Source organism: Hibiscus syriacus, unplaced genomic scaffold (assembly GCF_006381635.1).
Source record: "Hibiscus syriacus cultivar Baekdansim isolate YM2019G1 unplaced genomic scaffold, ASM638163v2 tig00111769_pilon, whole genome shotgun sequence".
NCBI classification, from domain to species: domain Eukaryota; kingdom Viridiplantae; phylum Streptophyta; class Magnoliopsida; order Malvales; family Malvaceae; genus Hibiscus; species Hibiscus syriacus.
In genome coordinates, this window is record NW_024063172.1 from 417,358 (window position 1) to 430,675 (window position 13,318).

Consider the following 13,318-nt stretch of genomic DNA (forward strand, 5'->3'; position numbering starts at 1 on the left):
GGTCAATCGTTTCGATTTCGACAAAAAAAAAATTAGTTAATAATAAATCGATCATTGATAGATAAAGTGGTTTATCTCTATAAGAAACTACAATAAGGAGTAAAGGTGAAATGATTTTATTTTTTTCTTTTGCTTTTGATTAAAAGATTTTATTGTGGTTCTTGAAATTAGTGTTAAATATAAAAATATAATCTAACAACAATATTTATTTTTCATGTTAATGTATGGATAGCCATCATATCATCCAGGTCTAAATAAGTATGAATGAATCGAGGAGAGAGTGGTGGGAACATTCGTCCCTCCTAAAAAATTTAAATTCATGTACATTTTAAATAATTACTTTGAATTTTTTGATTGAACATTTATTTTCAAACCCTAAAATTTTATAAATTGATACTCAATTTTATAAATTCATCCTCCCAACGTAAAATTTTCTCTCCGTTCCCTAACCGTTTGTGTATACTAAAATATTAATTGTTGTAACTAATAAATAAGTTACAAATTTAGATGTTTCAAACTCCTCATTTTTCGTTAATAAAGTTGACGATCGTCTGAGCTGGACGTTAATTTGTTCATTGTGATATAATAAAATCTGATCTCAAAAATGTTTAAGTTATATTTTGTAAATCGAGTCTCTATTTACATTATGTTGTTGAGCAAGTGTTCGAAACATTGTGTCATCGAACCAATGCTTAAAAGCAGCGGTGATACCCGTAGACATCGGTTTTATCATGTCCCAGTCAGCAAGTTAACGTCCAACTCAAACAATCGTCAATATTTTAACAGAAAATGACAAATTTAAAACATATGAATAATCGAGTGACCATTTTGTAAGTTTTAATAATCGAACACTCACTTTTCCCTTTAAGAAACTGAACAGTAAACATGAATTTCATCCATTAGCATTAGAAGAAACAGATCATGATAGTTACAGAATAGTCACAAGAAAGAATTCAAATTAACAACAAATCAAAACACATGCAAGATGCAAACCAAGACATGATATTATAAAAATCCTGACAGTTACATCCTCTCATTCTCATTTTTTTACAATTCACTACATTTTCTGGGTCCGTTTAGAAATTGTGTTGTAAGAACAAACTTTGTTGAGGAGATGCAGGGCCTATCTCTTCCTCCAATCTTCTCAAACCGTCCCCGGCGTACGCTACGTTGCCCGTGTTTCTTCCTTCTATGTTCTTTCCCTCGACATCCGCTTCCGATAACGATGATTTCCGCCTTTGAGACGAAGTTACACTAGGGAAGGTAATCCATGAAGGAGCTCTAAACTCGAACCTTTGGTCCTCGACTTCTTCCGTGACTTCGGTTTCCGAGACCGATCGATTCGAGGACCTTTGAGAAGACTTCTTGTGCATCCTGTTGCTTCCCAGGATCACCTCGGTCGGCAAAATCGGTTGTTCGCTACACGGACTGCCCATCAACTGAGCCAAAGCTCGCTCTAAAGCAGTGGTAACTTTATCCATTGATGGTCTCTCTTTTCCTCTCATTCTCACACATTTGGAAGCCACATTTGCAATCCTTTTTAATGCTTCAATGTCTGCAGGGGGTTTCAAGACGGGGTCGAGAACCACAGATATGTCTCCGGATTTGATCAACGGAACTGCCCACTCGACGACATTCCCTTCTTCGTATTGCATATCAATGGCTTTTCGTCCGCTTAAAATTTCCAACAATAACACGCCAAAGCTGTAGACATCGGATTTTGTTGTGAGGTAGTGAAGCCTGTAGTATTCCGGATCGAGATAACCGAGTGTTCCAGCAGGTAGCTCTGCTAATGGACTGCTACTATCTGCAGGTCCTAGTAAAGAGAGACCGAAATCAGCCACTCGAGCATTGTGTTCTTCGTCGATGAGAATGTTTGAGGACTTGATGTCCCTATGAATCACCGGCGGGCAAGCGTAACCGTGCAAGTATTCGATTCCTCTAGCACCTTGGACTGCGATGGTGACCCTTCGGACCCAATCTAATTGCTCTTTCAGGTCCTTGTTCTTTCCATGAAGATGCTGGTGCAACGATCCATGAGCCATAAACTCGTAAACAAGAAGCCGTTCTCCGCCCTCTTCGCAGTATCCTAGCAGATTCAAAAGATGGGCATGGTTCAATCTCGACAGTAAATCTAACTCCGTGTGGAACTCTTTCGAATTCTTTTGTTTATCGGAAGACATTACGGCTTTTTTAACTGCAACAACGGTCCCATCTTTCAATACCCCTTTATAAACGCGTGAGAAACTTCCTTTACCAACCACAGATTCTTCTTTGAATCCACTAGTGGCCCTCTCGAGTTCTTCGTAATTGAAAATTCGAGCTCTCCTGATCTTGAGCTCATCGAAGTCGGAACGGACTTTTACGTTTTCCTTTCGGCAAGAAGCAACCTCATTAGCTTTCATGGATTTCGACTCTTTTGCTTTGCAGCGACAGTTATGCAACCTGTATCGAACATATAAGATCGCAGTTAACGATATCATAATCACCAGCAACACGGCAAAGGCAATCTCTGCGACGATGATCGGTAATTGCAGCGACCAGAACCACTCGTTTTTACTTCCGTTAGCAGCATCGGAGTTCGAAAACGAAGAACAATTTGAGAAGCATTCCACCGATGTGCAACTAGAACAATTGTAATCACAAACTCGATCGGCCTTCGAAGCACATCCCGATTTTAGGTACATTTCAGCAGGACAACCAATGCTGCAGGGCATACAAATATGAAAGTTAGGAGACTTGCAAGGTGCATTCTCAGGACTAACTTCATAGGAACCATGTGCACAAGGAGTGTCTTTGCAAAGTCCGGGCGAGATAGCGAGAGGGAGCGAGGTCGGGAATCCGACGCCCCAACAAACAGGGAGAACCGATTTTTCGGCTATAACACCACAGGTGAAGTAATTTCCAGCTGCAATTCCATAGACTTTAACATCTTTAGGAGGCGGGGTACATGGACTGACAATGAAGCCCCAGCAGACCACTTTGTGATCATAACTCTTGATTCCACAAGCATGAAACTTCCCTCCAACAACCGTGAGCATCGGATCTTTCGGCGGTAAATCGACCTTTCCTTGACGTGAATATGCGACCGGCATCGACAATTCTTCCTCAAGGTTCAAGCTCCTTCCCCAGCAAAACACACTAGAGTTCAACTTCAACCCATTCAAAATTCCACATACATGATATCCACCAGCTGCAACCTTTTGGAACCTCATTTCTCTAGGAACCAAGCTAATGACACGGCTACTAGTCTCATCACCCCAACACAAAACAGTCATGTTTCGAGAAAACAACCCGCAATTAAACTCCGAACCGGCCGACAGCGATTTGATCAGACCATCAAACACATAGTTCTTAGTCATATTATAACCCCAACAATCGACCAAAGCATAATCTCGAAGCCTTCCGGTTACCGGCTTCCTCAAACCGCATAAATGGTAATCCCCTGCACTGATCTCTACATACTCAGCCCCCTTGATCATCGGCTGAGGAACCCCCATTTCGATATAGCCGCTGCTCCCCCAACAATAAGGCTGGTTCGAGTCCATCAACAGCCCGCAGACGAAGCCGTCGCCGGCGGTTAGACCCACAAAGGGGAAACGAGAAGGTGTCCCATAGATGACTGCAGCATTTGAGCCATAGCAGGTCACACGATGTGAACCATCAGGTTTCAAGCCACAAAAAACAGGACCTTTCTCACCATAAGAAACGGCAACACTAGACATCGAGCCTAGACCCGAAACTAGCCACCATATGTTCAACAAAGCCACAAGCGAGACCCAAACTGAAGAATCTCTAATCGAAAGCCATAGAACCACCATTGCAGCACAAGATGAACACCTAAACTATCCAAAGCTAGCTTGAATAACACCTTTCTAATGTACCCTTTGCAGTATAAACATGATTCTCCATCAAAAAATGAGACCTTACCTAAAAACCCAGATCAAAACACTCCCTTGTACGAGAAAAAACACCCAAAAAAGCAAAAGAAAAAGGGGAAATAATGCACAGGAAATCCAGTGGAGAAGGGAAGAAGATGATGGTTGGTGTATGCAGTGAAGATTGTAGTGAAGAAAGGGAAAGGGAAAGAAGAATAAATGTGGATCAAAGTGCTGCTTCTGAATGTTGGTAAATGTTGGTGAATGCATTTATTGACAAGTAAATGCCATTTCATCTTCTTCATGTCTTCTTCTCTCCTATTATCATATTCATCACCAGTCTATTTCCATTTTTTTTTCTTCTTTTTAATCTTTGCTTCATCATTTTTATCTTAAAAATCACGAGCTTTTAATAGACTCTTCATTACATGCAATTTCTCTTCCAAAAAAAAAAACATTTTACGTCTTGGATTCGGTCTACAGTATAAAACGGGTAAATTACACGTTTAGTATCTAAACTATAGTCTTGAATTTAATTTTTTTAAAAGTATAATACCTAACATTTAGTTTTTGTTTTGTTTTAATATCTCGCGTTAAAAACCTATTGGGTGATTTGCACGTCTAATGGGTGATTTGCACGTGACACCTTTTTTAGGGACAATTTATGTTATTCATCAGTAAATTATCTTCTATAGAGGTATTCAATCGGTTAATTTGGCCACTAATCGAACTGAATTACTATTAACCATATTTTTTTCTTTAACTGAACCAAACTTTTTCTTTTGAAAATATTAACCAAAACGAACAAGGTTCGGTTATTTTTGGTCGGTTAACCAAATTTTTTATAATATTTTTTATAACCTTTCAAATTAGATTAATTTAATTATAATAGAGATGATTTTTTATTTGGGTTACAATTTAATTAGGTATCGATAATTTAATGAATTTAGTATGGTTAAAAAATAATTGAGTTTTAATTCTTAATGAGTTTGAGCTTAAAATATGGATTTAGTATGTATAACATATTTAATATTTAATAATTTTGGTTAATTCGGTTAATTCGAGTAATTAACTGATTTCAAACTGAATTAATCGTTAATCGAATTCTAAAAAAAATATTAACCGTTTCCCGATCGATCTGATTCGGTGGCCGACCTAATTAACCGGACTAATTCGGTTCGGTCGGTTAATTTGGTTAAAACCAAATAGTAAACACCCCTAATCTTCTCACTCCTATTTTGGTCACTAAAGTTTAATCACTTAACTTTCAAATTACTCTTAATTTAATCACTCTAACTTTCAAATTTATTTTTTTATTTTTAATTATATATTAATAAAATAAAATAAAAATTCATGCCACAAAAATTAATAATAAAATAAAGAGGAGTGAATAAAATATGAGCAATTTGAAAATTGAGTAGTTAAATTGATTTTTTTTTAACTTTAGTACCAAAATAGGAGTGAGAAGATTGTTAAGTGATGAATGATGTAACTTATCCATAAAAAATACAATATCGTTAAATCATTAACGACGATGTACTAAAATGAAACAAAAACTAAACGTTAGACATGATTTTAAATAAATCGAAAGTTTAGATATTAAGACATATCAAAATTAATAGTTTAGATACTAAACACATAATTTACCCAATAAAAATGCATATGTATTGACTAGGGATGAACGTGAGTTTGGTAAATCCAAATTATTGATCATTTGAATTCTACCTTGGTATTATGCTAGTTCATTTGTCACATGATCCAATCTGAGTATAAAGATACTTAATCCGACTTAAAATTTGACTCGATTTTTCGGTAATAACTCACACTTAATCTGACCCGTCACAAATCTATATATATAATAAAGATCTAATTAAAAACTATAATGATAGTTATATTATTATCTCGTGTTCTGTTGGACCAAAAATTAAATTTTAATATTACATTTGCTAAAAAATAATTGAATCATGACAGCGGCCTGGGAACAGGCCCTTGCTAAAACCAACCGAAGCATGTGCCACATTTATAAGAAAGCGAAGTAGGCCGAGGACCATAAGATGCAACCAACCTACCTACGTACTTCAACTTCATAATTTTATTAAATATAACGAAATTATGATAAAGTATACGAATGGTATTTGATTATAGGATGTTGTTTTATTGAGTCTATTGACTATTAAAAGTTATAAAGTAATCTCTCGACTATAGGTAGTTGCTTTGTTAAATCCCTCGACTATTAAAAATTAAAAAATGATCACTCGACTATTCATTGTGTTCTGAACTCATCATTTCCCGTTAAAATTATATTAACAATCACCTGAGTTGGACGTTAACATGCACTTGCTGACTGAGATATGATAGTCATTTGAGATTCTGACATCAGATTTTTTCATATCTCAATTAGCAGGTTAACGTACAGCTCAGACTACCATCAAACTTTTAACGAAAAAGGACGAGTTTGGAAAATAATGAATAGTTAGGTGACCATTTTATAACTTTTAAAAGTCAAGGGGCTCAACAAAACACCTCCCTATAGTCGAATGACTATTTTGTAACTTTTAATAGTTAAGGGACTTAATAAAAAATATCCTATAGTTAGGGGGCCATTTATGTGCTTTATCCAAGAAATTAATGTATTTCAATACAAAGTCGGAGATATATTATTAAAGGTTAAAATTCTATCAACAATAAGTCGGTTTAATGAAATGAAATACTAAATTTCTTAAATGATTTGAATTTTTGTGCACCATTGCATTATCTTTTTTGTTGTAGTCCTTAAACTTTTAAACATTCTAATTTCATCCCTAAACTATGATATTTTTTCTAAATTGATCCCCAAACTCTTGAACATTCCAAAATCATCCAAATATGCAATTAGTTTCAACCATGTTTTAACCTAAATTTTAATTTTTTCAAACATATGATAATATAACTTGGCCTGACAATTTTATTAACAAGGGACGCTAGCGACCGCGACGACATCCCCTCTGGAAAGAATGGACGCGGCGGATCTAAGGAGGATTTTCCAGATGTTCGACAGGGGCGGGGCGATCACGAAGAAAGAGTTGAATGATTCGTTGGAGAACATGGGCATCTTCGTCTCCAATGTGAACTTGATGCAGATGATCGAACGGTTCGATGTTGATGGCGATATGCGTATCGACATCGACGAATTCAGCGCGCTGTATTGATCGATAATGGAAAATAAGGATGAGGAGAAAGATATGAAGGAGGCTTTCGACGTTTTCGATTGATCGATAATGGAAAATAAGGATGAGGAGAAAGATATGAAGGAGGCTTTCGACGTTTTCGATCGGAACGGGGACGGTAACATCTCGGTCGATGAATTGAGGTCGGTTTTGGATACGCTCGGACGTAAGCCAAGTCTAGAGCTAGCCTGCAAGTATAACCATTGACAAAGAGCTTGCAAGTCCAGAGCTTGCATTTTATCATCTTTGAAGTATGTTCCTTTCTAGTCTAATTAAATACTTAAACTTGATTTATTAGTTCAATATAATATATGAACTTAACATTATATCCAAATTAATGTTTATAATAAATGGCTTATTGGACTAATTTGAATAAAAAAATCCCAATTTCAAATACTAATTTGAACCAAAAAAAGTTAAATTTATGTATCTAATTGGACAAAAAAGAATTATAGACACCAAATTTAACATTGATGCTTAGTCGGGACCTAATTCAAATAAAAATAAGGCTTAAATATAGAATAACTGTCTGAACTGCAACGCTTTGCACAAATAGATGTTTAAATTATTTTTTTTAATAATCATCGTATCTAACGTTACAAATATTATCACTTTAGATGTCCGGACTGTCAACTGCATTAATTTCTTCCGTTAAGTAACATGTGTCACAATATGATAATTTTAAATTTTTATATAATTAAAAAAATGAAATTATATATTAAAAAAATACATACATTTTGAAATAACTCCAAAACTTTGAAAATCTTCATTTTAACCTCTAAACTCACGTCAGCCGCCTCCCTTTACCGTCGACGAAACTCCAGCCAACCTGACGTCCCCAACGACCAAACCTCTATGAAATTGTGACCAATCAACGGCGAATCGATGTTTTATATCTTACGAACCCTAGGATGAAAATTGTGATCCCAATCGATTCCAACGGCCAATGGCGGCAACTACGACAGCGTATGACTATAAGGATGACAGAGACTATGTCGGCGGCAGTAGTCGTGGCTGGAAAGGGCAGTGGCGATGGGTTAGGATTAGGATTAGGGGATTTAGAACTTTTTTGTAATTTAAGAGAAAATATATATTTTATTTAAATATAATAATATTTTTAATATTTTTAAAAAATAAATTTCAAAATTAACTGATTATGATCTGTGTTACTTAATGAAGGAAATTAATACAGTTGACGACCCGTGCACCAAACCAGGATAAAAAAATAGTTTAGGTACTCGTTTGTAAAAAACACTATTATTTGGGCACTTGTTTTATATTTAAACCTTAAAAAAATTAAGTACCAAATTGAACATTAAAACTAAATTGAAGTACCAAATTGTATTACTCGTTTAAATGTTTAAACAAACAGCTACAAATTCACCTTCAAGACTTCACAGGGCAAAATAAGCCATGGCTATCAGTTCCTTTACCAAAGCAAAAATTTTCTGCCGACTCTCGTCGACCCAATTCATTTCAACAGTTCCCCCCAAAATTTCCCAGTTCAGGAACAAGATTTTCCTTGCAAATCTCCTTCGAAGGTACGGTTTTTCACCTTCTCAACTCCACACTTTTCTTGCAAGAAACCATTTTTTACTCAACCACTCTAATGTTCACGAAATCCAGAGCTCTCTAAACATTCTTTTGTCTTTTAAAATTCCCCAGACTTGCTTTATTTCTTTGTTATTCGACTGTCCAGCTGTTCTGGATTTTAACTTTTTGAAGAAATGGCAAATCGGGGTTTCTGAATTCGGGGACTCGGGTGTTTCTCCAGTGGCGATCTGCAGTGCTTTGGCACTTTCTAAGCGGTTTCAGATAGACTCAGATTTGTTTTTGGACCGTGTTGGCGGTTTGAAAGATTTGGGGTTCAATGGCGGGGTTTTGACTAGGGTTTTAGAAAGGTTTCCTAGGATAATCATGATGAATGGAGATGAAATCTGTGAAAAGATTGGTTTATTGGAAGGAACTGGGATTTCAAGATATGGGATTGAAAGGGTTTTTCATTATTTTCCTGAATTTTTAGGATTTGATGTTGAAAATAGGTTGAAGCCATTGCTTGATGAGTTTTTGGAATTGGGTTTTAGTGAAGATGAAATTAGGGATGAGATTATAAGGGATCCAAGAGTTTTGGGCATGGAATTAGGGGAAATGTCGAGGTGTTTAGGGTTGTTGAAAACTTTGAAATGCCGAGTTCCTATTAAACTCAAGATTTTTAGTGAAGGAGAGTTCAGAGCTGGGTTTGGGGTGAAGCTTAGAGTCGATTGCTTGTGCAAACAGGGGTTGATTCGTAGAGAAGCATTTAAGATCCTATGGAAGGAGCCAAGATTGGTTTTATATGAAATAGAAGAGATTGAGAGGAAAATCGAGTTCTTGGTGCATAGGATGAAGTATGGAGTTGGTAGCTTAGTCGAAGTTCCAGAATATTTGGGTGCCAATTTTGAAAAACAGATCGTTCCTAGATACAATGTTGTCGAGTATCTGAGATCAAAAGGTGCTCTGGAATTCGATGTGGGGTTGAAGAGTTTGATAAAGCCAAGTAGGCTTAGATTCTATAATATGTATGTCAAACCATATCCGGAATGCGAGAAGATGTTTGGGAGGTTCGCTGAAGGCACTGGTCTTCAACAGCGGCATCCAGTCGGGATGTGGAAGCTTTTTAAACCACAAAAGCTTTCGGAAACAAAAGAAGATGTGAACAACATGAAATCTTTTATGGAACCACTAGTTTAGCTCACAAAGCCAATTATCCACAATTTGTTTGTGATCCAACCGGTTCCAGGACTTCTCACCTGTATTGCCCTATAGATTAGATTTTCGTCTTCACTCCCTGCACGCGCTTCCATCAAAATAATGGTCTTCTAAGCTGCGCTCGGCCCCTTATAACTCAATCAGTATATGTGCTGCAAAACAGACTCCCATTTGCATTAAACCTCAATCAGGACTAACTGAAAAAGTGAGTCGCGTGTGGTGTCGGATGGAATATATTTCTATATCAGTAACCTGCAATGTCTCTTCTTCATTCCTCTTTAATGTGGATCCATTTATTGCTATGCTTATTTCCATATATAGGATTGTGTGTATGTCTCTTCTGATGTAGCAAATTCCGGGAATCCAGTTGAATGCAAGGAATTTGGAAAATAATGGCAAGAAAAGACGAGGTTGAAAACAACGACAAAGACGAATATCATCGCAGCAATAACACAAGCAACATATGCTGTCTCAATCACTAGAACAACCATAATATGAGGTAAAGTACTTGTTTAAAGAATTTTAGCATGTATAGCAATTGATTATGTTATCACTAGAAAATAAAAAAGAAAGGGACTAGATTTATTGTTAGAATCTTATGGAGTTTTTCATCTACAATAATTGATACATCATTTTGTTTACAAGAACAAATCTGATCTAATAATGCTATATAAATCTATTAGAAAAAAGAATAAGCTTCGCATTTAGTACATAAATTATCAGTTTTGATCCGTTTTAGTACCTAAACTTTCAATTTTTTCAAAATCATACTTAACATTTAGTTTTCATTTCATTTTAGTACCCTGCCGTTAAAAACTTAACGCGTTTAGTACATAAACTATCAGTTATGGTCCATTTTAGTACCTAGACTTTAAATTTTTTCAAAACTTAATGTTAAATTTCGAACGGGGTACTAAAATGAAACAAAAATTAAACTTTAGGTATGATTTTGAAAAAATTAATAGATTGAGTATTAAAACGGACCAAAATTTATAGTTTAGGTACTAAACGCGTAATTTACAAGCATTATGATTGTTGAATTTAAAATAAAAATACCAAATTTCATAAATGACAAAAATAAATATTATGATGATAAAATATATATAGTGATTGTGAATGTTGATGATTACGTGGCCTATTATAAATTTGCATGACCATTGCAACGGCCACATGAGTTTAAACAAGATCCATTAGATTGCAAATGAATTGTTTATAGGGGTGGCAATCGGGTGGGGAAAAACCAAAAATCGTGGGGATCTTAACCGACTGAGATGGGGAATAACCGAAATCCTCACCCATGGGGATGGGGGTGGGGGAAGTTTTATCCTCAAAGCTCACATAGGGATGGGGATGGGGACGTGAATTGCTATATTTGAACCGTGGGGATAACCAAACCGTACCCGTGTGAATAACCGTAGGGATCTCAAAAAATACCCGTAGGAATCCCTGATATTTTACAAAATTTTAAAAATACATTTATAATCATTTACCTATATACCCTTAATATATATTTTAATAAAAAATTATATATGATAAGATTGTGACTCTACGTGTTGCCACTGTTACATCTCAAAGGAACTAAAATTGAAGTTTAAATCTTTTCTCATTTAATATATATTGATTTGTTGAGATTGAAAATGGTTAAGATTGTACATATATATTGGGTGTTAGATGAATATTAACGTTTGAAACTTTCATATTATAGATAGAGATCAATTTGACGAATTGATATATCTTACAAGTTTTAGGTGTTGCATTGATTTCAAAAACATTTTTTTTTAATCTTTTGGGAATAGGGATTAACCGAAACTCGTAGGGATCCGTAAGGGATGGTTATGGGGACAAAAAAAATCCCCGAAACATATAATAGGGACAAAACCATACCGACAAGTGTTGGTGACGGATTGGGTAATGCAAAATAGTCCACGTCCCGCCCCGTTGCCACCCCTAGTTGTTTATCTTAGGTAAAAATGCATGGTCTTTGTACTTAAAAAGATTAATGTGGTCCTTGTATTATTTTTTTTTATCTTAGGTAAAAGGCCACACTGGATTTGTTTTCTGAGTTGGATGGCTACATTGAGAGAAAAAATAATACGAGGGCCACATAAGTTTTTTTTGAAAGTACAGGGACATCTGATGCATTTTTGTCATTATCTTAAGTAAATTTGCTGTTGAAGTTTATTTATTTTTTTATGGAAGAAGAAGATACAAGCATTTTTATTGTTGAATGAAAAATGTTATATAAAATGACCCTAAGAACAAGTAGCGGAAGATGATCAAATTTGAATCGAAAATATATTTGGATAATAATTAGCCTTTAAAAATACATTCTAAATTATTCTTAAAGTAGAGTATGGATATTGTATGTTCTATTATGATATTATTTGTCGTTTAATCAGATTTAGTATTTTTTTTAAGTTGTCTTTATAAGCTCTTAACTTTACTTCTTACCAAACTCATAATTCCTCTTGGTGGAAGAAAGCCACAAAACAGTGTTAAGCTTTTTATTCATCGGTTAATTACTCGCCAAATGAGCCTGCTGGAACAAATTTGATCACAATCATCCAAGAGTAGTTTTATTGTTCTTTACCGTTGGACTGATATGTTCCTCGATTTTGTGGGTTAGAAATTTACCAATAATTTATGTAGGAAGGAACACTGTAACTTGTGTTTATCATTAGGGTGCTTATTTACTGTCATTATATGCTCATTTCTTATCCTTTTCTTCCTAGTAGTACTCAACTACTCTCATTAGAGTTGTTTTTCTTTTCTTGTAAGATTCCGTAGATCGTCTTATCCGTATTCTTCTACCTCTTTTTCTTGATACTTTTATCTGTGAGGAATCGGGTCAGGCGAATGTAGCTACAAAGGCAGTGCAATATTTACGGTCAATGAGTTGTTTCTTTGTGATAACTTGGACCTAAAAGTTCCATTTGTGTATCTGCTGCTTTAGGAGACCATAAACAATTCATGGTATTGTTGTAACACATCAACCCAAATATTTAGTTCATTTCTTGGATAAAGGCTGGTTTATATGATTACATATTTATTAGATGATGATCTTTGATTGCAGTTTTTAGGCAGGAGATGACTGGTTTCATGACATCATCAAAATTATATGATCTTACTATTTCTGCTCTCAGATCCTTTCTTCTGATTATTATTGTTATCGACTCTCTCGCCGGAATTACAGGACGAGGAGAAGGACAAGAAAATCCAGGAGTTAATGGCGGAATTGCGGATTAAGAAGCGGTTAAGTGCATCCTATCGCGAGCAGCTAGTAGCATCTGTGAAAGAGGTTGAAGATCACAACTATGACATGTCAATGAAAGTTCAAAGAACTTTGGACAATTTGAAAAAGCTTGATGCTGGGGCAAAGGAGCTTTTAAGCGGTTGATAGCTTCCTCCACATTTTTTTTCATGTATGTGTACTTGTGCCATCTTTATCTTTTACTGTTTCTTCATCAGTTCATGAAATCTCTCCTT

At 35.5% G+C, this 13,318-nt stretch overlaps 2 protein-coding genes across 4 annotated transcripts; one reads left to right on the forward strand and one right to left on the reverse strand.

The window, feature by feature from the left end:
- Positions 1–1,035: 1,035 nt before the first annotated feature.
- On the reverse strand, positions 1,036–3,821 carry LOC120169724 (serine/threonine-protein kinase-like protein ACR4). The gene has a single exon (XM_039177844.1). It carries the CDS (start codon positions 3,819–3,821, stop codon positions 1,077–1,079), a length of 2,745 nt encoding a protein of 914 aa, XP_039033775.1. The 3' UTR covers positions 1,036–1,076.
- Positions 3,822–8,497: 4,676 nt separating this feature from the next.
- Positions 8,498–13,222, forward strand: LOC120169666 (transcription termination factor MTERF15, mitochondrial-like). Of its 3 annotated transcripts, XM_039177779.1 has the most exons (3): positions 8,498–10,037; positions 10,154–10,331; positions 13,026–13,222. In XM_039177779.1, exon 1 carries the CDS (start codon positions 8,498–8,500, stop codon positions 9,812–9,814), a length of 1,317 nt encoding a protein of 438 aa, XP_039033710.1. In that variant the 3' UTR covers positions 9,815–10,037; positions 10,154–10,331; positions 13,026–13,222. The 3 variants fall into 3 exon arrangements, with proteins under 3 accessions (XP_039033710.1, XP_039033709.1, XP_039033708.1); XM_039177778.1 differs by having other exon boundaries at positions 8,498–10,331; positions 12,906–13,222; XM_039177777.1 differs by having other exon boundaries at positions 8,498–10,331.
- Positions 13,223–13,318: the final 96 nt, after the last annotated feature.

What these genes read in the sequence shown, in the direction of transcription:
- LOC120169724 (XM_039177844.1), bottom strand. Translation starts at nt 3,821, where the DNA reads ATGGTGGTTCTATGGCTTTCGATTAGAGATTCTTCAGTTTGGGTCTCG.
- LOC120169666 (XM_039177778.1), top strand. Translation starts at nt 8,498, where the DNA reads ATGGCTATCAGTTCCTTTACCAAAGCAAAAATTTTCTGCCGACTCTCG.